This window comes from Sorex fumeus, unplaced genomic scaffold (genome assembly GCF_029834395.1).
Source record: "Sorex fumeus unplaced genomic scaffold, SorFum_2.1 ptg000013l, whole genome shotgun sequence".
NCBI classification, from domain to species: domain Eukaryota; kingdom Metazoa; phylum Chordata; class Mammalia; order Eulipotyphla; family Soricidae; genus Sorex; species Sorex fumeus.
The window spans coordinates 32,335,422-32,359,936 of record NW_026606070.1 but is presented as its reverse complement, the minus strand read 5'-3'; the positions used below and the strand labels follow the sequence as shown (position 1 = coordinate 32,359,936).

Here is a 24,515-nt window from a genome sequence, read left to right as displayed (position 1 = left end):
ACGGGTACAGGGAACAATTATGGACACAGGAATCGAACTGAGGTCTCCACAGAAAGGGCAAGCACCTTATCCCCTGCACTAACTCTTCCACCCCAAACCCCATCAGTATTATTCTTCACGGTCACGGTCCTCCCATTGTTCATCGATTTGCTCGAGCAGGCCCAGTCTCCATGGTGAGACTTGTTGTTACTGTGTTTGGCATAATGAATACGTCACGGGGAGCTTGCCAGGCTTTGCTATGCAGGCGAGATACTCTTGGTAGCTTGCTGAGCTCTCCAAAAGGGTCGAACTCGGGTCGGCCATGTTGGCTGCATGCAAGGCAAATGCCCTACCGCTGTGCTATCGCTCCAGCCCAGTATTATTCTTAGTGATTTTTTTTTTTTGCTTTTTGGGTCACACCCAGCGATGCTCAGGGGTTACTACTAGTTTGCACTCAGGAATTACCCCTAGCGGTGCTCAGGGGACCATATGGGATGCTGGAAATCGAACCCAGGTCAGCCGCGTACAAGGCAAATGCCCTACCTGCTGTGCTATCACTCCAGCCCCTATTCTTACTTTCTACTTTAAACATAAAACTCATTTTTCCACTTTAAATCCATAAGTCTGTGTTGCCAGCATTTTGCTTCTAAGTACAGTTTATTTGAATTCTTAATTGAGGGGCCAGAGAGATAGTATTGAGGATAAGGCGCTTGCCTTGCACACCACGGCCAACCTGGGGTTGATCCCCGATGCCCCAGTATGGTCCCTCTGCACTGCCAGGAGTGATTCCTGCCTGAGTGCAGAGCCAGGAGTATCTAGAACACCACCAGGTTTGACCCAAAACCCAGTAAATAAATATTTTAGTTGAGGCTGACAACATTTTCAATGGGTACAATTTCAGAGCTGTCTGTCAAAATACACTATTAAGATGTTTCCACCATCCAGTGGCCTCCTCCTCTTTGAACCCTGCTCCCCTCTCCCTTGCTGCCAAACCTCGGTTCTGCAATCAGAATCCAAGGGAAACAAGGCTTTGAACACCACGTTCTTTTTTTTTTTCTTTCCTTTTTTTTTTTTTTACTTTTTGGGTCACACCCGGCGATGCTCAGGGTTACTCCTGGCTCTGCACTCAGGAATCACTCCTGGCGGTGCTCGGGGGGACCATATGAGATGCCAGGGATCGAACCCAGGTCGGCTGCTTTGCAAGGCAAACGCCCTACCCGCTGTACGATCGCTCCGGCCCCCAAACACAAAAGTTCTTATTTAAAAAGTGTTTGCAAGGGCCAGAGATATCATACTGCGGGTAAGGCACTTGCTTTGCACACGGCGATCTGCTTTTATCCCGGCACCACAGAAGGTCCACTGAGCACAGATGCGGGACTGATCCCTGAGCACAGATTCATGAGCACCCCCGAGCACAGCTGAGTGTGACCCCAAACAAAACAAACTGCGAACCAAAACCAGGTATTGGGTCATGCTATCAGAACCCCGCACCTATTATTGAGGCATCCCTGTCCACGATAAGGGGTGCACAGAGTAGACGCCGTTGACGTGCGTGCAGAGACAGCTTTGTCTGCCCATTTTTCCTTCTCCCCACGACTCCGAGTCTCCGGACCGCACTCTCCAAGAGGCAGCGCCCATCCGTGAACTTGATGCGCTGCCAGGCGCGGTGTTTTTCTGCTTCTGGTCCTTTGTCAGGTCTTTGTTCTGCCGCTGGCTACACAGTCGCAGATGCACTTACCGCTGATTAAAAGGAGGGGGACTCGGCGGCGGGGCGGGGCGGGGCCTGCGGGGCGCCGGGGCGGAGAGGGGGGCGCGGCGATTGGGTTCCAAGAACCTCGGGGGCCAGCCCAGTCCACACCCCCCTGCCCCGACACTCCACCCCCAGCCAGCCGCGGCCGGGGACGCACCCGCCGCCCCCCGACGCCGCCCGGAGACGTCAGGCGTTGGGTGCGGAGCGGAGCGGAGCGGGGCTCGGCGGACCGACGGCGGGAGGGAGCGCACCCGGCGGCCCCGCAGCCATGGACGGCTCGGACAACGCCACCCAGTTCTTCGTGCCCACCTCCCCGCCGCCCGGCAACTACACGCTGTCGCCCAACGCCAGCAGCCTGAGCCCGGGCTCCGACTTCCCGCTGGCGCCCGCGGGCAGCGCGCCGCCCAGCCCGGGGTCCCTGGTGCCCTTCAGCGCCGGCCCCACGCCCAGCCCCGCGCCCGCGGTCGGTGCCAGCAGCAGCCTGGCGGCCGCCAGCCTGGCCCCTTCCTCGTTCCCCCGCTCCTGGGAGACCCACGAAGCCCCGTTCTGGGACACGCCGCTGAACCACGGGCTGAACGTCCTGGTGGGTGCCGCCCTGTGCATCACCATGCTGGGCCTCGGCTGCACGGTGGACGTGAACCACTTCGGGGCGCACGTCCGCCGGCCGGTGGGCGCGCTGCTGGCCGCGCTCTGCCAGTTCGGCTTCCTGCCGCTGCTGGCCTTTCTGCTGGCCCTCATCTTCTCGCTGGACGAGGTGGCCGCCGTGGCCGTGCTGCTGTGCGGCTGCTGTCCCGGCGGGAACCTCTCCAACCTGATGTCCCTGCTGGTGGACGGCGACATGAACCTCAGGTACCCGAGACACCCTCTGCCGCGGGGTCGCGGGAGCCTAGGAGAGAGGAAGGACGGGCAGTGGGGAGGAGGTCGGAGGAAGAGGGGGAGAAGAGGCTGGAAAAGATGCGGACGCCCGGGGTTAGACATCGAGGCGCTCCGGGAGAGGGCAAGGATGCGCTCCCAGACCGGGAGGTGTACGAGGGGCGCCTGGAAGGGAGGGTCGGGGGCTCCATCGACAGTGCTGGCCCCTCAGTTCCCTCGCCTCGTCCGCGCTGGCAAGTCTGCAGCCCCGAGGAGCCGGACATCGGAGAGCAAAGCCCGGCATCCGCCCAGCTCTAGGAAAAAAAGTAACAGTCGAGATGCTTCCAACAGGTTAGACGCTGCAACGCTGCAGCGTCTAACTCGGTGCTTGGGGGGATTCAAACGCAACGTTGTTTTTCTTGCTTTCTTGTTATTTTTTTTTGTTTCCCTTTTTCTTCTTCTGGGGTCGCTCACCGCGATGCTCAGGGCTTACTGCCGGGGATCTTGGGGAAGTAAGATCTACTGAGCTCCGGGCAGGACTCGGGGGACCACAGTTAAAATGCTGAGGATTGAACCTGGGTCAGCCTCGGGCAAGCCAGCGCTCAGCCCGCATCATTGGAGCCCTGCAACCTCATTCCTTAGACCCCCCCCTCGCCTCCCCCCCCCCCGCCTCCCCCACCCCCGCCCCCGCCCCCTAATCAATGCATCCATGTCTATTTGCATGGATGGTAAAGCTCCGGAGGCAGCAGCCCCCAGATATTTGCTTGTGTTCCCTCTCTGGGTTCAGATGTCGGTTGGGGGCGCGGTTGGGTGGGGGGCGCATTTGCAGTTTCCTCTTTCTCCACCACCCAAAATGCGGGAGAGGCTCCGTGGCTCGAAGCCTTTTTGACTAGTGTGTCCTGTTCGTAGCATCATCATGACCATTTCCTCCACGCTGCTGGCCCTGGTCTTGATGCCCGTGTGCCTGTGGATCTACAGTCGTGCGTGGATAAACACCCCGCTGGTGCAGCTTCTCCCGCTCGGGGCTGTCACCCTCACTCTCTGCAGCACCCTCATCCCCATCGGCTTGGGCGTCTTCATTCGCTACAAATACAACCGCGTGGCCGACTACATAGTGAAGGTAAGGTGGTCCGGGCACCTATATGCGTCCTCTTCGGCAGGGCGGGGTCTTTGGCCCGCAGCTGCAAGGCTGAGAAATGAGGGAGAGAGAGAAGGAAGCACTTGAGTGTGGAGAAGCTAAAAATAATGTTTCAGTCACAAAAATTACTTCTAGGGTTTGAAATTTCAAAACTTACAGCTTTAATTAAATCATGGAGCTGGAGCTGTAATTCAGTGGTAGAGTGAATGAGGCACTGGATTTGATCCCTAGAGAGGGAAGGAGGAAAGGAAGGAAGGAGAAGGAAAGATGGGAAGTAAGACAGTTCATCTTCACAGTTGGAAACATCTCGATTCAAGATTTGTTTTTAGATGCTAAGATTTGAAACAGCTGAGATAAAACTATTTTTTAAAGCTCATGCAGTATTTTAGAAATACCTGGCTAATGTTTTTTAAAAGTGAAATAGAATTCCTCGAATTTTTGTAGAAATATTTTATTATTCTAAAAATGAAATAGAAGATTTTGTAATAGTTAAGAAAATACTTTTTAAGGGCTGGAGAGATAGTACAGCAGGTAAGGTGCCTGCCTTGTTCACAGCCAACTCAGCCATTCAATCTCTGGCACCCAATATGGTCCTCTAAGCACCAGCAGGAGTGACTCCTCAGAACCAGGAGCAAGTCCTGACCACCATCAGTTATGGCCCCCAAACCAAACAAAAACCCAACTAAACAAACAAAAAAAACTTTGAAATATTTGAGTATTTGAAAATAAATCATTTTGGTTTATTTTTTGAGGAGGGGTATACTCAGTGGTGCCCAGGGCTTAGTCCTGGCTCTGTTCTCAGGGACCATTACTGGCAGTACTCAGGAGACCTAATGGGTTAGCTGGGATTTAACCCGGGTTGGCTGCATGCAAAGCAAGCACCTTACGTGCTGTACTATCACTTCAGCACCAGAAATTAAGATTTCTTCACAAACTTAGAAACGATGGTCAATAAGAGCAAACCAGGAACAGGATTCTCATTTTAGGAAGTCAGCAGGATGAAAGACATAACATTTCTATCAGATGTGCAGGCAAATTCCTTTAGACAAAAAAAGAGCTACTCCAGTGTTTCAATTGTGTAAATTTGAAAAGACAGTCTTTTGTGTTCTACTAACACTAATTTGTTGTCTAAAGGAATCAGTGTAAAGGGGTTAACTTTTATTCATATGAAAATAGACGGTTCCTTTATGTACATATATTCAACCTTGAGTGAAAGAAAGTGTGTCTCTAACCAACATATCTTGAATGTAATAAATATAACGTACATATTCATACATGTATTTATGGATTATAAGACATACCCAGAGTAAATCTTGTGCGTCGGTAAAAGCATCTAGACTTAATCATTAAGCTAACATTGTTAATTTAAACACATTTACTATGCAATCTTATAAATAGTAAGAGAAAGTCAAATAAGCTATTTTCATACTAAAATATATTTATATATAGTACCGTAGCACTGTCCTCCCGTTGTTCATCAATTTGCTCGAGCGGGCACCAGTAATGTCTCCATTGTGAGACTTGTTACTGTTTTTGGCATATGGAATAGGTCATGGGGAGCTTGCCAGGCTTTGCTGTGAGGGAGGGATATATATATTGTAAATACATAAATATAAACATGGACTGGAGCGATAGCATAGCAGGTAGGGCTTTACCTTGCATGTGGCTGACCCGGGTTCAATTTCTCCATTCCTCTCGGAGAGCCCGGCAAGCTACTGAGTATCCCACCCACACGGCAGATCCTGGCAAGCTCCCGGTGACGTATTCGATATGCCAAACACAGTTACAACAAGTCTCACAGTGGAGACGTTACTGGTCCTCGCTCGAGCAAATTGATGAACAACGGGAGGACAGTGCTATAGTGCTACATATAAACATGGGTCTGGGAGCGATCGTACAGTGGGGAGGGTGTTTGTCTTGCACAAGGTTGACCCAGGTTTGATCAATGGCATCCCATTATTCCATCTCACGAGTAATTCCTGAGCGCAAACTCAGGAGTAACCCCTGAACATTGCTGGGTGTGACCTAAAAAGGAAATACATTATATATGTAAACAATATTTGTTATATATAAATATATGTATATTTAGAAAATATATTTAAGGGCCTGAGAGAGCACAGGTTTTAAGGCCTTTGCCTTGCAACGCAGCTGAACCTGGTTCAGTCATTAGCATTGCATATGGTTCCAGAGTACCACCAGGTGTGCACCAAAACCAAAATAATAATAAATTGATATTGAGTCAAACCAACAGTACAAGAGTTAAGGTGCTTACCTTGCTTCTGGGATGACTCAGGTTCAAATTTCCTGAAACCTCATGTGGTCTCTTTTTTAATATTTTCATGTCTGAGCCATATCCAGTGATGCTCAGGCTTTCTCTTAGCTCTGCACTCAGGAATCACTCTTGGCAGTACACAGGGGACCATATGTGAAACCAGGGGTCCAACCCAGATCTGCTGAGTTAAGGCAAGTACCCTTCCCACACTGTACTGTCTCTCCAGCCTCTCATATGGTTCCTTGAGCACTGAACAGGAGCCATAAATACCCATGCTGGGTGTGGCCCCAAAACCAAAATAAAAAACAAAACAAAACCCAATAAATTGACATTGACATTCAATATTGATGCTTCCCCAAATGACTGATAATAGTTTAAAAGAGGCTTTGGCAGGCAGGGCAGCTAGGACAAAGGCATATGGAGGAGCCCTGGGTTGGTTTGCTGGTATTGCACAGTTCTCACAGTTCCTCAGAAACTGCTGAGTGTGGAATGAAAGAGTGAAAGATGTTTTTTTTTTTTTTGGTAAATACAAATATATTATTTACATATATTATATAAATATAACATATATTACATTTTACAATTATATATATTGCATATATAACTGATACAATATAAAATATAACAGAGTACATTTTACAGTGATATTACATATTATAAATATGAATGTATATCAATATCAATGTTAATCTATTATTCACAAACAGGTAAAAGATGCCTTGGAACCAGTGTTTGCACAATGTAGAGTTGCCTTGTCCAAGTCTTTGATATAGACACCCCGAGAAATTTATTAAAAGTTTCGATAGCTGTCGATTGTAATGTGACTACCTTCTATAAAGTAGGTTGGCATCCTCTAAGGTAGGCTTTTTTTTTTTTTTTTTTTTTTTGCTTTTTAGGTCACACCCGGCAATGCACAGGGGTTATTCCTGGCTCATGCACTCAGGAATTACTCCTGGCGGTGCTTGGGGGACCATATGGGATGCTGGGTGTCGAACCCCCCGTCGGTCACAGCAAACGCCCTCCTGCTGTGCTATCGCTCCAGCCCCCTAAGGTAGACCTTTGACCAGCCCAGATGAATCTTCAATAATTTTTTGTGTAAAGTATCTCCCAATTCCATGTACTGGGAGAAGTACAGGGCTTTTTCTCCCAATGGCCAGGGAATCAGGAGCAACACTTAGAGTGCTTGCCAGGATCTCTCACCCCTCGAAAACACACTCCTCCTTCCTGTAAGAAAAACAAAGCTAAAGAGATAGTACAGGAGTTATGGAACTTGCCTTGAATGTGACCAACCTGTATTTAATCCCTGGTACCAACATATGGCTCTCAAGCACGGCTGGGGGTGATCCTTGAGCACAGAGCCAGAAGTAAACACTGAGTATCGCAAGGCATGGTTGGTAAAAACCACCAGACTATGCTAACTGCCAATCTGGAGAACTGAGTTTTTAGGTTTCCACCTCGCCGCTTATTCAGCCTGCCTTATCAGAATGAGTAAAATGTACCAGTCAGATGCAGACACTGTTTTTTTACAGCTGCGCTGTGTCTCAGATTCTCCCATGGTATAGAAATCCTTAGTATCAGTAGAAATACAGCAGTGGCAGGTTTCTTGTGATAGAAGAAAAAGAGAGGGAATTGTAGAATTGCAAGGAATGTCTTGCTCCTGATATTCCCATGTGCTTCCCCCTTACCTAATCTGGGATTGTTGATTGTTTCTCGTGAAACTCTTAGCAGTTTCTCGAGGTACAAAGTGCCTGCAGGACACCAGTATCTCACAACCAGTGCCCTCCATCTCAGTAGCCACCCATCTCCCATAAAAGTGGAACTGATTCCTTGCAGAAAACCTGGGTCCTGTGAGGGACTTAAAAAGGTTCATTTGCGGGGTTGGAGCAATAGCACAGTGGGTAGGGTGTTTCCCTTGCACACAGCTGACCGAGTTTGAGTCCCAGCATCCCATGTGGTCCCCTGAGCACTGCTAGGCGTAATTCCTGAGTGCAGAGCCAGGAGTAATCCTTGAGGATTGCTGGGTGTGACCCAAAAAGCAGGAAAAAAAAAAGGTTCCTTTGCCCTCTCTCTTTATCAACCTAAACTTCGGGCTTCAGACTCAGTGCTCCTTGGTGTAAAAGACCATCCACAAATAAAGCACATGCTCCGAGCAGGGCTCCACGGCCAGTCTAGAAGAATCTGTATGGAGAACAGTCTTGCTCCCCAGCCCGGATGTTGAAATGTTTGCTTCTGAGCTCTCTGGCCGCACTCGGCTGCTCTGTGCTGCTCCCAAGAGCCTATTTCAAGACAATGTTAAAGAAAGTAAATTGCCATAGAGGAAGAGGACTTCAAACAATCAGAGCTGCTGAGATTCCTAAAGACAGGTGCTCCCCATCTTTACTTTTGGCCACACCCAGTGGTGTTCAGGGCTATGTCTTACTTTTGACTCTTGGCTCAGGTTACATATCTGGCAGTGCTTAGTGACTTACACTCATGCTGGTGATTCAACTGGGGTCTCCCAAATGCAAGACAAGCACCTTAGGGACTGAAGCGATGGTTCATCGGGTAGAGCGTTTGCCTTGCACGTGGCCGGCCTAGGTTCAATCCCCGGCATCTCAGATGGTCTCCCAAGCACTGCCAGGAGTAATTCCTGAGTGCAGAGCCAGGAGTAACTCCTGGGCATTGCTGGGTATGATAAAAAAAAAAAAGCAAAAAAAAAAAAAAAGGACAAATACCTTAACACCCCTGTACTATCTCTCTGGCCCCTCTATTTTAGAAAATACTAGGGGCTGGTGATATAACCCACAGCTTAGGGCATTTGCTTAGCCCGCCACTGATCTGAGTTCAAATCTTTAGCATCACATATGGTCCTTTGGGTACCTCCGGGGATTCTCCTGAACACAGTGCAAGGAACAGCCTCTGAGCACTCTGAGCCGTGGCCCCCAAACAGACAAAAAAAGAATATTCATGGCGAATACCTCTATTTTATGCATAAAGTCACATGAGATGGGTCTCTTCTTCCAAGGGCCCAGGCTTTCTTACCTGAATTCCACTGCAATGCTCTGATTTGTGATGGCTTGGATCTCTTTTTCTTTACCACTAGGTTTCCCTGTGGTCTCTGCTAGTGACGCTGGTGGTCCTGTTCATATTGACCGGCACCATGTTAGGGCCTGAACTCCTGGCCACCATTCCTGCGACTGTTTACGTGGTGGCCATTTTCATGCCCCTGGCAGGCTATGCCTCGGGCTACGGCTTGGCTACCCTCTTCCATCTGCCCCCCAACTGCAAGAGGACTGTGTGCTTGGAGACGGGGAGTCAGAACGTGCAGCTCTGCACCGCCATCCTCAAGCTGGCCTTCCCCCCGCGCTTTATAGGGAGTATGTACATGTTTCCCCTGCTCTATGCCCTCTTCCAGTCGGCTGAAGCAGGGGTGTTCGTCTTAATATATAAAATGTACGGAACTGAAATACTGCACAAGCGTGAGTCCCTTGATGAAGATGAAGACACAGATATTTCGTACAAGAAACTCAAAGAAGAGGAAATGGCAGACACTTCCTACGGCACAGTGAATGCAGAGAATTTAGTGATGGTGGAAACCGCTCAGACTTCTCTCTGAACATCAGGAGAGAATCAGGGGAGCTCCCATCTTGCTGAGCTATCACTCCGTATTTATGGTCTGTACCTGTGGTAGTGTACCTGGTTTACCTACAGGATAGCAGGGGGCTCAAGATCCGCATGGAACACTCCCAATCTTTTCATTGTCAGCCTGCGGTGATGTATTCCCCAAGTGTTTTTACAAATTACACATCAGTGCCATAATATCACTTGCACCTGGGACTGTTTGTGTGTGGCCTGAACAAGTTAAATGTGGTTTTGTTTCCCCCCCCATTTGCCAATTTCTATGATTTTTTTCAAATATGTAAACTCTTAGAAAACAGGGTCTTGGAAATGTAGAATTTTGGTGCACTATCACCTAAGAGTAAAAATAAGCTATATTTATAAAGCCTAACTGAGTTTCATGTAATTGTTTAAAAAAAATCCCCAAATAGGTTAATTAAACAATGAAATGTACCTGATCAGAGAAAACTGCACTAGGGTCTTTGCTGAGTGGGACTGTTATGGGAAATGAGCAACCAACTGTTTTTTGTTCTGGTTGGGTTTTCACATTTTCCCAGTGGACAAGAGCTTTCCCGCTGAGAACTGAATTGATCTATGTGGATGTAAACACACCCACAAATCGATGCCAATTCGAGGGATGATCGGGTTATGCAGATTGGCAGAATCTCAGAGAAGAGTATTCCCCCTTAGAAGTGGGTAGGGAGTCTTAGCACGCGGGTGGGCCGGGGTTCGGAGGAAGCAAACCATGAGCCTAGATGGTGGGGGGGGGGGGTCCCTTCCACTGGCTCTGAGATGAAACAGGATAATGGGAGGCCACCGGCCTGAGTCCGTTAATCCTCCAAACCAAGGCCCTCTGCTCACTCCGCCTCGCCCCTGGTTCCTACCCTGGGCGATTGATTCGCTGGAATCGTCTGGGCCCGGGTGGATCCCGGGGAGACTCCCTGCCCCCACGGCAAGATCCCCCGGGGACTCAGTGCACCCTGACACAAGGAAGCCCCTTCCCCGAGCGAAGGCAGCCGCGGGTCGTTTCCCGCCGGGAAGGGGCGGCCGGGCGGGGGCGGGCAGGCCGGGTGCCCCGCGGCGCGCTTCCGTCGGGCGCCTATTTAGGGCTCCGAGCGCGGAGAGCCGCTGGGGCTGCGCTCACGGTGGCTCCGAGAGGCGAAGTGCTGGACGGCTGCATGTACCCGGCCTGCGCTCCCTTTCCGTGCCCCTATCCCCATTTGCCCGCCGCTAAGGGCAAGGGCGTGGCGGGCGGGGGCGGCCGACGGCCCCGAGAGCAGGGCTGTGTCCCCGGGTCCTGCGCGGCGGAGCCCCCAGCGCTCTTGCCCGGGCCCGGGCAGCTCAAGGCCGCTGCGTACTTCGACAGCTACCAGCGGGCGCAGCTGATGGCGCTGCTGTCGCAGGGCATCGCGGGCCTGTCGCCGCTGCCCCGCCGGGCCGGCAGCCGCGACGTGGCGGTGCAGGTAAATCCGCGCTGCGACGCCTCGGTGCAGTGCTCGCTGGGGCGCCGCACGCTGCCGCCCAAGACCCGCGACCCCGCCCCCCCCGGGCGGCCCAGACGGCGGCTTGGCCTCCCAGCAGCCAGCCTGCAACGGCCCCGGGAAGGGCAGCCCGCCGAACGGCACCCGGCGCTCCGTGCGCTTCCCGCGCTCCGTTGCCCTCTACTCGCCCTTCACCTCGCATCGCGTCCCCGCCCCGCTGAAAAGGACGGCGGCCGCGGACGGCGCCTGGCGGCCCGAGACCCCCGACGGCCAGCCCTCCCCGCCTCGCAACCCCGACGCGGGACGGAGAGGCGGCTCGGCGGCGAGGAAGAGGCTGCAGTCCCGGGAGCGCGGGTCCCCCGTCGCGGTGCCCGCCAGCTGCGAACGGCCGGTGGACTCGCCGGGGCCGCAGCCGCAGCCGCAGCCGCAGCCGCAGCCGCAGCCGCAGGAGGCCGAAGGGGACGTGGCTCCCCCGCAGGACGCGCCCACGAGTCCGGAGCCGCCCCCGGCACAGGGGAAGGACGAAGAAGCCTCGGGCGAGGAGACTGAGCACCGGAACCTCGAGGCGAGCCCACGTCTGCGCTTCCAGGTGAGGTCCTGGGGATGGGGGGGAAGGGTCCGACCCTGATCAGGGATGCGGCTCCGGCTCCGTGCGTCTGACCCGCCGCCAGCGCCGGCTGGTAGGACCAGCTGTGGCAGCCTGGGGCGTGCGCCGCTGCCGGGCTCCTCTCCATCGTACGTAAACCAGGGGCTGGTGCTTGAGGACTGTAGAACCCTGGGTGTCACGGACCGGACCGTGGTAGCGGAGACGCTCATTCATGCAGCAGCAACTGGCAGTGGAGGGGGCGCGCATGCTAAGCGGGTCTGCGCGCGGCGAGGTGAGCGCTGGCGGGATCGCCGGTTGCAAGGCCCGAGCTCCCACTGCCCAACGCAGAAGCCCGCACACCTCTTCCTCATCGGTGCATGCCTTCCTGCAAGTTCCTAGCAGAAGGTGGAGCTACGAAAAGACCCCCCCCCCCACCCCAGACGTCCCCCTGTCCCCCACAGCTTCGCCCCCATTCAGAAAAAGTAATACTAACTAGAGACCGGGTGTTGAGTGCCTTGTCGGAGTGCCTCCCTTTTTGGGAGGCGGTGGCTAGTTTATGCTCCTGATTCTCAAAGGGGCAAGGACCCAGGAGGAATGGTCTGGTCTGGGACTTCACTCCCTCCAACTCCGGACTGTTTGGGGAGGGGCCGCAGGAATGAACACAATGAAGCCAAGAGGAGGGGGGCAGTCACACGGTTCTGTAAGCTATCTTCCTCTCCTGGATCTCAGGGGGCTCAGCTGTGAGGTGCCCTGCGGTTCTCGGGAGTCATTCCCATCGAATAGCCCTAACTCCAAACACCTGTTTTAAACTTGCTTTCCAAGGGGAGGATGAGGAGAAACTTAAGAAGGAAGCAATACTGGGACTGGAGGGATAGATAGCACAGCGGGTAGGGCGTCTGCCTTGCACGCAGCCAACCCGGGTTGGATTCCCAGCATCCCATATGCCCCCCTGAGCACTGCCAGGAGTGACCCTTGAGCATCGCTTGGTGTGACTCAAAAAGGAAAAAAAAAGCAATACTAACTCTGGCTCTTAATTAAAGTTGAATGAATTTGTTTCTTAAAAAAAAAAAACTACAATTAAGTTTTACTTAGAGTGCCTGTGAGAGAAGAGGGAACTCCATGAAATAAAAAATACATCCTGAATTGGGATGTGTTGCTTGAATTAGCTCACCCTCAATTTAAATTCTTGGCACTGCTGTCTGATAGAAGTAAACAGGAAACTATCTTGTGTCAACAGCAAGATAGTTTCAGAATGCAGTCTTAACCCTTTGCCATGTCCTTAAGGGAATGCTCTGAGGCTGCATCTTACTGAAGGAAAAAAAGACAGCAAGCTAGACTGGATGTAGAGTACATGCTTTGCATGTATGAGGTCTTTAAATCTGATTCTTGTCATCAATGTGCTTTATGAACCAAGTTATCCTGCATATAAACTTTGGGCTTAACATCCTTCAGCTCATCTAATTATAGTTTTGTTCCAACCTGACCATACTGTCCTTCAAGACCTAGAAAGGAGGGACTGGAATGACAGTACAGCAGGTAGGGCTTTTACCTTGAATGCGACTGACCTGAGTTCAATCCCTTGCACCTCATATGGTCCCAGAGCACCGGCAGGAGTAACCCCTGAGCATTGCTAGGTGTGACCCAAACAGAAAAAAAAAAAACTAGAAGGAAGATGACAGATACCAGGGTAGGGAGTTAGTTCATGTCCGGGATTGCATGTAGAAGGCCCGGGGCTGATCCCCAACACCACCAGGAGCAATTCTAGGGCAACACTGGATGAGGCCCCATAGCAAACTCACCTACTGCAGAGCTGTGGCTTCTGGAACGAAGCCTCAGTCGGGCATGATGTTGGTTGAACAGCTGGTGTCCTTTTGTTCAGTTCTTAGAGCAGAAATATGGCTTCTACCACTGCAAGGACTGTAACATCCGGTGGGAAAGCGCCTATGTGTGGTGTGTGCAGGGCACGAATAAGGTAAGAGCCCGTGCAACGGGCACTGCTTTGACCCAGGTACCAAGAGGGCTCGGCTTGAAGTCTTCCTTCTCTCTGTCACAGGTTTACTTCAAGCAGCTTTGCAGAAATTGTCAGAAGTCTTACAATCCTTACCGGGTGGAGGATATCACCTGTCAAGTAAACTTTGCATCTTGTCTGAGATGGGGAGAGTTTGAGAGGGGTTTAGTACTTACTAGAGCATGTTTCCTAGGAGACAAACCTCCCAGTGATTTATTTGGGGCGTGGGGTGGGATGGGGAAAGGCACTTGGTGCCAGGATTCAGAATTGGGGCCCCTCATATATTCAAGGTGTGAGAGCTTTACTGCTGAGTCATCTTCCTGATTGGGTGGCCTGAGGTTTTGACTGGATTTGGGAAGCTGCAGAAATAGTTCTCACCCAGAAATAAGGCTTGGGCATCAATTTTCTTCTACTCTTGCAAGTTTTGGTCACATTCATGTCTTTGAGGCTTTGTCATTGGGAAGGGTGATTCACTTACCTGCCTCAGCCTAATGTGAGAAAGCAAAAGGAATAAGGCAGTGTCTTAACTGCAAATGCAAAGTGCTGAAGGTTGAATATGTTTGCCAAAAGGCTGTTTTTTTGTTGTTGTTGTTGTTTTCAATGGAATCACCGTGATAGAGTTACAAAGTTGTTCATGGTCGGGCAGTTCAGTCATACAATATTTCAACACCAATCCCTCCACCAGTGCACATTCCTACCACCAACGCCCCCAGTTTCCCTTCCATCACCCCACTGTCCCAGCCTGTTTCTATGGCACGCTCTCTCTCTCTCTCGCTCTCTCTCTTTCTCTTTATCTCTCTCTGATTAAAGTATTTGACTGGGGCTGAACGTACAGTACAGCAGGTCCCCTTACCTTACATGTAGCCAACCTGGGTTTAATTCTTGGAATACATATGGCTCAATTCCTGAGCATTTCCAGAAGTGACCCCTATCTGCAGAGGCAGGAGTAAGCATTTCCCCACTCCTTGGTTTTGGGCCATACCTAGTCTTACACTCAGAGATGGCTTTAGGTGTGCTGGGGGTTGTGGTTGTGGAGATCAAACAGGGGTCAGCTGGAAGTAAGGCAAGGGCCTTAACCCCTGTATTATTTCCTGGTCCCTAAGCATGACTTTTTATTTTAAAAACTTTATTGACCGAAGTCCTGTAATTTACAACACTTTCATGATGGTTTCCTACACACATAATTCCAACACCAGATTCCTCACCAGTGTGCCCATCTTCCAAAGTTTAGTTGTCTTGCCTGAGAGCTTGCAAAGGGAAGACATTTGTCTTATCTTGCACGTATAAAGCCCTGAGTTGCGTTTCTGGCAGAACTATAAACTAAAACACGATTTTTTTTGTTGTTGTTGTTATTTTTATTTTTGGCCTAGTGTGATGGGATTAATGGATATCATGGTGAGAGAATTAACTAGCCCAGTACCTTGTCACACAGTGAGGGTGGAGCCTGATTGGTCAGCTGAGAGCCCAATTAATGCCCTGGACTTAAATTGGCCACTGGAAGTCATAACCCAGGGATAGGCAGAGAGATGCAAAGTCTGGAACACAGCTAGTCGCCCCAGAGGCTTCTTAACACAACTGACACTGTGTTAAACTTTGTCCACTCCAGTCACCCCTTTTAACCTGAGGATATTTTTGTGTATGGGGGGGTTTGGAGGGGGGCTGGTTGGGCCACACCTGGCTGTGGTCAGGGCTTACCCTTCGCTCTGCAACTCAGGGATCACTCCTAGAAGGTTTGAGGGACTCTCTGGGGTGGTGGGGTTCAAGTCCTGGTAAGCCATGTGCAAGGCAAGTGCCCTACCCATTGAACTATCTCTCTGACACAGTGGATTTTTATTTTCTTTGAGCACAGCCAAATCCAGTTGTGCTCCAGGGTCACTCCAGACAGTGCTTGGGGGGCCATATATGGTGTCTGGGATCCAACTGGGGTCATCTGTGTCCAAGCACCTGCACCTCTGACCTCTGTACAATATCTCTGGCCCAGTAAGTTTTTTCATTTTTATTATTTTCAGTCGGGGGCCTGTCAAGTGTTCAGGGAGTCACTCCTCACCTGAGAAATTTCTACATGTCCCCAGATATATAAAATTGGTATAAAAAGCAGACATTTACTGACAGTAATTCATGAACTTCTTGGAAAATGACCCCTGTGAGGTTAGGACCCACAGCTGAAGATGTTGGGGAGGGCCACAGTCATCTGCAGAGCTCAGTGTCCACCTCCTGCCGTTGCCTCCCGGGGCCCCTGCTCTTTGCCCTTCCACTGCTGGCCAAGATCCTTTAAGAAAATGCTTTCACAAGAAACCAGTTTTGGGTCCAAGGAATAGCAGATCAGGTGGGGCACTTGCCTTGCACACAGCCAACTCTGACTCTATCCCCAGCACCACATAAGGTTCCTGATGGTGTCCAAACCCAAACCAACTAAACAACCCAAACCATTTCAGAATCAAATCCTTTGCATCACCTGACCTTTTTGGTTCACATCCTTGATCCCTAACATTTCCCGGATGAGCAGGATGAACCCAGGGCTTTGCCAGGAATTCTTTCAGGAAGTCTTTGGGCGAGAAAGAGGATGAGGCCCTTTGACCCCCCCGAGGGCTTAACCTTACACATGGACCTCTCGCTTTGATCTTTTTCAGAGCTGTAAAAAGATGATCTGTTCCTGCTCCATCAGGGTCCGCCACACTGACCCCAAAAGGTCTCATCGCCAAGATCTGTGTGGCAGATGCAAAGGCAAACGCCTGTCTTGCGACAGCACGTTCAGCTTCAAATATATCGTTTAAGGGAAAGAGCACCTCGGGCAGGGGGCAGGTACCTGGGAGCTGACCAGCAAGCTGGGTCCCCTCTCCTTCCTGTGGCCCAGTTCCCGGGGAAGCCTGGAGTTTTGACAGCCTTTGAATAAAGGTATTGCAAAAACAATCGAGGCAAAATTACCTGCATAAAATCTCGTCCTGTAAAGCAGAGGTCTAGGAATCTTTCCCATGCTAACACTTGAGCCAGCCACTTTACCTTGAACCACCATTCTCATTGCCCCTGGGAGCAAGACTTTTTAAAATTGTTTTATTTATTTGCTTTTTGGGTCACACCCGGTGATGCTCAGGGGTTACTCCTGGCTTTGTACTCAGGAATCACTCCTAGCAGTGCTCAGGGGACCATATAGGATGGTGGGGATCTGGGTGCAAGACAAACACTCTACCCACTGTACTATAGCTCCAGCCCCCCAAGCAAGATTTAATGGAAAAAAATCCAAAAGAAACAAATGTCACCTTAAATATCCAGATCCTGGGCAGCAGAGGCTGGGCCCGTGTGTATGAGTTGACAGTTGTGACACCGAAGTCGAGGCCTGAGTGTTTGGTGCCCTGTGAAGGGGACTCAGTGCAGGCCTGGTAGGGCTTGGAACAAGATGGCTAAGGGCATCTTGAGATTTTTCACTTCTCCCAAGGGGTCATGCAGTGACCACTGGTTTGCTGTGGCCTTGGAAACTATTGATTTCATGTGACTGTCTGGAGCCCTGCCTTTACTGACATGCAGCTCTGTAACTGGGATCCATGTTCAAGGCAGTCCAACTTGGGGATTTTTTTATTTTTATTTTTGGGTCACACACAGTGATGCTTGGAGGTTACTCCTGGCTCGGGCACTCAGGAATTACTCCTGGCGGTGCTTGGGGAACATATGGGATGCTGGGAATTGAACCCAGGTCAGCCATGTGCAAGGCAAACACCCTACCTGCTGTGCTATTGCTCCAGCCCCAGGGATTTTTTTTTCCCCCCTGGTAAAGGACCTCCTGGGAGTAGGTCACTGTGGCTGGCTGCTCCGGGTCAGTCTTGCTATGCTGAGGCTGAAACCCAGGGCCCCATGCAGGCCTTTGAGTACTCTTGGGGCCCTCGGGGATTCTTCTCCTGAGCCAGAAATGTCCTATTTGCTTCCCAAGAAAACAGGGAAGGGCTCTGAGTCTTAGGGGATGCTCTTGGGCTCTGCTGGGGCCTGTGAAAGAGCTAAAGGAAACTTCGTTTAAGACAATTTCAATGATTCCTGACTCCCTGGAAGGTTCAGGTTTTGTTGTTTTGGGGCAATACCCGGCAGTGCTCTGGGCTTATTCCTGGCTCTACACTCAGGCACCACTCCTGGCAGGCTTGGGGGACCATATGAGGTGCTGGGTACCAAATCTAGATTGGCCACGTGTGCAGTAAATGCCCTATCTGCTGTACTATTGCTCCATCTTCAGAAGAGTCAGTTTAACAAGTGAATTTAACAGATAAGTATGAGGCACTGAGGAAAGGAGAATGAGTTGTTTGTTGTCTGGGGGCCACACTCGGTAGCTGGGGGCTACTTCCACCTCTGTGCTTAAGGTTCACTTTGGCTTCTGGCGCTATGCTGGAAACAGAACTTGGGTTTCCCACATGCAAAGTGTGTCTCGGTCCATTGAGATTCTCCCTATCTTTCCAAAATAAGTTTTTTGTTTAATTTTCGGGGGGTGGGGGTTCACATCCAACTCTGGCTCTTTGCCCAGGAATCACTCATGGTAGTGTTCAGGAGTGGGAGCCCTATGTAGTTCAAGAAATCTAACTGGAATCAGCCACAAACAAGGCAAGTGCCCTACCAGCTAGATCACTCTGGAATGAAGTGGTTTTTGTCTTTATTTTGCCTTTAATTTGTTTTGGGGTCATACCTGGCTGTGCCCAGGACTTACTCTTGGCTCTGTGCCCAGGCATCATTCCTGACAGTGCTCGGGATGACCCTATGTGGTTCTAGGGATCACACATTCACATGCTTTACCTGCTATATAACTCTGCCTCTGTGCTCAGGGATCACTCCTGGCAGGTTTTGGGGGCCATGTAGGGTGCTGGTTCAGAATCTGGGTGGCCTTGTGCAAAGGCAAACACCTTATCACTCTGGCCCCCTCTGGAATGAGTTTTTGGGAACTGTGTAGAAATCACTTTTCACTGGCTGCAGAAAACACAGAGTTGCTGCGTCTGGCAGCTTCCAAGTGGAGGAGGCAGAGGCATTGTCAGACAACTCCAGATGTACAGACTGTCAAATGAGTCCCATGGGATGGTGGGCAGGGTGGCCTGTAAATGACACTTCAGCTGAGCTGAAGTTCATGGGAGCTGAACTAATCAAAGATGTCAAGGAAAACCTTGTTAAAGAGTTGGGCAAGCCGAATGACATGTTGCATCTTACTTCCTGCAGGATGTCAAAAATGCTCTTGGTATTTTTTTTGTTTTGCTTTTTGGGTCACACCCAGCGATGCTCAGGGGTTACTCCTGGCTCATGCACTCAGGAATTGCTCCTGGCGGTGCCCCGGGAACCATATGGGATGCTGGGAATCGAACCTGTGTTGGCCATGTTGGCTGCGTGCAAGGCAAACGCTCTACCCACTGTGCTATCACTCCAGCCCCTCTCTTGGTATTTTTATTACACTTAGTGACATTAAAAAAAAAAACCAAACTTAGTGACATGAAAAGTATGTTTCAGCTGAGCAGAATATGTGCTGCACAGCTGAGTCACATGTCCCAGCACCAGTTTTCTTACTTTTTTTTTTTTTAACTTTTGGGCTCATACACAGCAATGCTTAGGAATTACTCCTGGCGATGCTCGGGTACCATATGGTGGGATGTTGGGGATGAAACCTGGGTTCGTGTGCAAGACAAATGCCCTACTGCTGTACTATCACTTGCACCCCAGATTTTCTTAACTCTTTAAGGAGAATTTGAAACTAGTATAGGCCAAGACCTGAAGTGTCTAACAGATGCACTTCAGTTACCACTTTTTTTTTTTTTGCTTTTTGGGTCACACCCGGCGATGCTCAGGGGTTATTCCTGGCTCATGCACTCACATTATTCTTGGCGGTGCTCAGGGGACCATATGGGATGCTGGGAATCGAACCCGGCTCAGCCGTGTGCAAGGCATACGCCCTACCCGCTGAGCTATTGCTCCAGTCCCTACCACCCTTTCTTAAAATACAAAGCAAACCAACAGCTACAATGCTTTTTATTTTAACAAAAAGGATATAAGGAGGGTGAGAAAAATGGGGACGGTAAGATAGGCTGTAAGGTGGGGTGCGACTTCGGCCACCGTCCCTTCTCTCTCCCTGTCCCACACCCAAAGGCTATTAAATAATTTAAAGGACTCCCGTTTACAGTACCAGAACACCATCAAAATAATTTTATCAGGGTCAAAAAAATACAGTGATTATGAATGTGCTGTGACCAGTTACAGAACTTTACAAGGAACCTCGCTCTTGCCAGCAGCTCAGCGGTGGGTGCGGGGGGTCTCCAACAAGCGCTTGTCACTGTGCTTCCGGCAGCGTCCATGTGCCCAGGGAGAGGCCTCCACTCTGCATTTCATGTCCACATTCTCAGCTCTGTCACCCCAGAGCCCAGCTTCCAAGGAAAGTCACAGTGGATTAGAGATGCATATAAAAAATACAAGGTGTTCCTTTCAAATCAGAGGAATCGTGGGACTACATTCATTTCTTATATAAAATGCTAGTTAAAAAAGGACAGAGACTCCAGTTCGTGATATGTTCCAGACTTGGACAGTGAGTCCATGTATTGCATGTTTTGGTAGGCGGTCTTCAGGCTTCCTTGCATTCTGGCCCTCCCCCCCCCCCCCCCCCCCCCCCCCGCCTTGAGCCCCAGGCTCCTTTCAGGGTGAAACGTGTGAGTCCTGAACAAACATATAAAAAAATGTATTTGCATCTCTTTTCTGGAATTCTGCAGACTTTCGGGGCCTGCAAGTCATACAGTCGATCATCATCAACGACCACAAGTTTTGCTTTAGCTTTGTACACCCATTCCTGTATAACAGTGCCGTGCACAAATGTACAAGAAAATACTGGTTTTAATCTATACAGTTTCTATAATTATGGAGTAAAATAAGTTAACTTTTCTAATGAGAATAGCTGACGGGCAGCATATGTCTTTATTTTACATTTTAAAGTCTCTGCAGGCATCTACTTTGGTTAGTTATCAACAATCGTGTCTTAAGCACTGATCAGAGAACTGAGCAGCAGCCCAATACGTTAACAGATATATTATTTCTTTGCGAAATACTGGGAGAGCCCAGCTTCAAAATATTATTAAAATGTTCTAACATTTACACACTATGAAGAGTTAGCGCTAATAAAATAAAATTTCTTCAAAAATAATCTTGCAGTGCTCTTAGAGGCATGCTGAGACATCACCGAACATCCATACCTTGAAAAATAGGACTATCACATATTCACACATCTCAGCTCACACACACATAATTCCTTATACAGACCAAAAAATACAAATAAAAAACCATCAGACCAAAAACAAAAACACCCACCCATACCCTTATCCCACAAATCAAGGAAAAAAAAAATCTTTTTTTTTTTTTTTTTTTTGCAAATCAGTCTTTCTATGTATCTATCCGACGGGAGGTTCTTCATATAGATGACTAAGCTGCTTATGTCTGCTAGAAATCCAAGTAGCTGGGCAGGTCTTCAGCTAAAATGAACCAGCCTCAATTTCAGCCTCATCTCACCTGCTTTCCATTGTCTCAGTATTAGAGGCCATTATTGCAAACAGTCTTAGAATTCTTTGCTTTCTCCAGAAAGTAATGTTTTTATTTGCATCACTTGTAGCCCTTGTCTTTTCACATAGGTTAATTAAAGAGAAGAAAAACAATAACCCAACTCCTCTTCTATACAGTTGTCATGGGAGGTGTTGGCAGCTGCTAAATGATTCCCTTTCCCCCTTCAGACCTTTGCTCTTCCAGCCTTCCTTTCTCTTGATCAGGTTAGGCATCGGTTACATGAGGGTTGTGGGTGCCGCCACAAAGGGTTCCCGGGTGACTTGCAAGGGTGCCTAGAAGGTGCTTATTAGTACTTGTCCTCTTCGGTCCCAACTCCTCAGAATCCGGTGCTCACCAAATTCCCAATGGGCTTGGCTTGCGCTAGGCGCTGGTAGGGTTGCACCACACGCAGGCTCTCTCTGATCTCGAGGTTGAGCTCCATCAGCTTGTAGTTGGCTTCTGACATGTCCAGGTCGGAGCCGATCACCGCGAAGCTTCCTGTCTGGCCCAGTGTCTGGTGGTGGAAATAGATGTGCAACAGAGTCTCCACGAGGTCATCTTCACAACCGCCAAAGATGTCATTGGGCCAGAGGGACCTACAAACACACAACATCCAAGTCCTGAGACCCAAGTGGGCAGGAGCTGAGACAAACTGCAATCTGATTTAACCCTGTAAGGACCAAGTTCCCTTGTGCGGACTGAGGATTTGGGTACTGAGCAAATATCTGACTGAAAATGCATGAACATAGCCAACACAGGCTGTCCTGCTAGTGAGGGCTGCAGAAACCAGGGTCATGTTTTCCTGTTTCAGGGGCAGGACTTTGAAAGAGCAAGCTGGAAACTGAAGCCAGGGCCGGAGAGAGAGAGTACAGGAGATTTCGACACTCACTATGCATGCAAGTGATCCCAGTTTGAATCGCTGGCACCACAAAGAGTTCCCCCTAATACCATCAGGGGTTGCTCCAGAGCACAGAGCCAGGATGGCCAAGAACAAGAATAGAGGTGCTCACTCCTGTTCGATTTGGGCACTGCCACGAGTGAGCCGCTTAACACAGAGCCAGGAGTAAGACTTCAGCAACTCCAGGGATGGCCCCCAAATATAAACATAATAAAAACATGATGGGTGTGGCGAAAAGACCCAAAAATTAGATAAAGAAAAAGATAAACCAAAGCCAGTCATTGGAAACTACTTTGCCGATATAGGCTTCTACTGCCTTCAAATCCCCTCACCTCTTACCTGAAAGCTTTGACTTGTGTTACAGCGGATATAAACTCCTTAGTTTTCAAAGTTTCGATGAGCGAATGAATGGCAGTCTCTATAGTAAACTGTGCAGCTTTGGGAATGTCAATCTTTTCATTGTCTGAAGCAGACTCAGCTTCTTTGAGGATCCTTTCTAGCTGGGCAAGTTCCTCTGACATGTTGGTGACCTAAAACAAACACACCTTAAAATATCTGTTTGGCTTGGGACGAGCCTCACTGAGCATGAGAATCAATCTGCTGAAACACACAGATACACAGGATTTGTGACTGAAATCTCCAGGCTCTCATCGACTCAGGATTGGGCGACCTCCTTGCATCTCCCAGTTCTTCAGTAGCCTGGCAGTCACGCCCACAAACTGACTCTGGCTTCATATAAGTTCATTAATGGCCATGATGCAGAGTCTCATAAATAAATTTCCATTGTTTTGAGGATTTCAAATGTTAAGTGTGGTTAATACATCAAGCTCTGAATTTAGGGATAGCTAATTTTAGTTGCTACAAGGTCAATAACAACTTGATAAAACCGCAAGTTGTAATAAATAAAACAGGTTAAAGCTGGAAAGAAAATACAACAAACAGGCTCCTGCCTTCCATGCAACCCACCTGGGTTGGACCCCAGGCACCACATATGGTTCCCTGAGCACAGCCAGAAGTGAGTCCTGAACACCACAGTATGTGACCCTCCAAACCAAATAAATGAAACAGGTTTTAAGATAAAATAACATTTATATTGGTTCTGACATCAACATATGCTTTACCACGTCTGGCATACAAAGCCTTCTAGACACAGGATTCGATCATGCTCCCATTCTGATATTTCTTTTTTGATTTTTTTATTCTTGGGCCACACCTGGCAGCACTTAAGGATCACACCCGACTCTCAAGACATTTCAGGCGCTACTTGGGAGACCATATGGCGTGCTGAGGACCAAACCAGGGTTATTTGTGTGTAAGACAAATGCCTGAACTCCTGTACTTTCTCTCTGGCCCTCTTTCCTATCCTTTTCATTTTCTGCCGGGGAGGGGGTGAGAGAGCACACCTGGCAATGCTCAGAGGCTACCCCTGGCTCTGTGCTTAGGAATTACTCTCAGTGGGGCTCAAAGACCATGTGGGATGCCTGGGATAAACCCAGTTTGGGTCGTGTGCAAGACAAGTGTATTATCTGATATATTACTGCTCTAGCTCCTCTTTTCCTATCTTTATTTATTTTTTTTTTGAGTCACACCTGGCAATGCTCAGGAGTTACTCCAGACTCTGTGCTTAGGAATTGCTCATGGCAGTGCTTGGGGGACCATATGCGATGCTGGGGAGTGAACCTGTGTCTGCCACATGCAAGGCAAATACCTTACCTGCTGCACTATCTCTTTTAAAAAGACATTTTATTGATTAATCATTAGTTTATAGTACTATATATAATAGTGCATGCTGTTTATAATAATATAAAGCTACATCATCTTGAATAGTAAAAATATATCAACTAAATATAGTAAATAAAATATAGTTAAAAATGGTAGGATCATGAAAAATTTTTTGGCTAAAGAAAAGTCTTCAATAACAAAAGGTGTTAACAAGGGTATTTTATATAAACCTTAACTATTTAAAATAGCCACTTCTCCTGAGATCTCCGCTTTTTCTGTCATGGCTCAGGGATCCAACCCTGGCCTCCCACACCAGGCTCAGTCCTCTTCCCCGAGCTCATTACTTGTTAGAACTCCCCACCTGTGAATCTGTTCATTAAGTGATTTTCAACATTCAAAGTATTTCTGACTTGGATCTTCTCAGGTGCCATAAACACAAAAACTATGGGCAAGATGTTGGGGAGGTCTATAAAAAATTTTGTTTTGAGGGAGAGAAGAGATCTGGGCCACACCCGGGGGTGTTCAGTCGACCACATTTATGTAATGCTGGGGATCGAACCTGGGTCAGCTTCATGCAAGGCAAGTGAATTATCTGCTGTACTGTTGCTTTGTGCCACCCAGCAGAATCCTGTCTAAAGTGTTTTACTTCTGATTATAGGTAATTTGCCGCTACTGTACCCTTTGTGGGCCTGAACCTTT

The 24,515-nt window shown here is 49.2% G+C and overlaps 3 protein-coding genes across 6 annotated transcripts in view; 2 read left to right on the top strand and 1 right to left on the bottom strand.

Moving 5' to 3' along the window:
* Positions 1-1,870: 1,870 nt before the first annotated feature.
* On the top strand, positions 1,871-9,979 carry SLC10A4 (solute carrier family 10 member 4). Its single transcript, XM_056111390.1, has 3 exons — positions 1,871-2,578; positions 3,491-3,701; positions 9,074-9,979. Exons 1-3 carry the CDS (start codon positions 1,998-2,000, stop codon positions 9,584-9,586), a joined length of 1,305 nt encoding a protein of 434 aa, XP_055967365.1. The 5' UTR covers positions 1,871-1,997; the 3' UTR covers positions 9,587-9,979.
* A 246-nt stretch (positions 9,980-10,225) lies between these two features.
* On the top strand, positions 10,226-16,437 carry ZAR1 (zygote arrest 1). The gene is given in 6 exon segments (XM_056111192.1): positions 10,226-10,264; positions 10,437-11,128; positions 11,130-11,658; positions 13,535-13,627; positions 13,709-13,783; positions 16,294-16,437. Coding segments are annotated over 6 exon segments (1,572 nt in total).
* A 3,838-nt stretch (positions 16,438-20,275) lies between these two features.
* Positions 20,276-24,515, bottom strand: part of FRYL (FRY like transcription coactivator) — a 170,011-nt gene continuing 165,771 nt past the window's right edge. For all 4 annotated transcript variants that reach the window (XM_056111529.1, XM_056111530.1, XM_056111531.1 and 1 more), the window contains 2 exons: positions 22,434-22,624; positions 20,276-21,792 (listed from right to left, as the gene is read on the bottom strand). In XM_056111529.1, the coding sequence (XP_055967504.1) occupies positions 21,534-21,792; positions 22,434-22,624 (450 nt within the window). In that variant the 3' untranslated portion in view covers positions 20,276-21,533. The remainder of the gene's footprint in view (positions 21,793-22,433; positions 22,625-24,515) is intronic.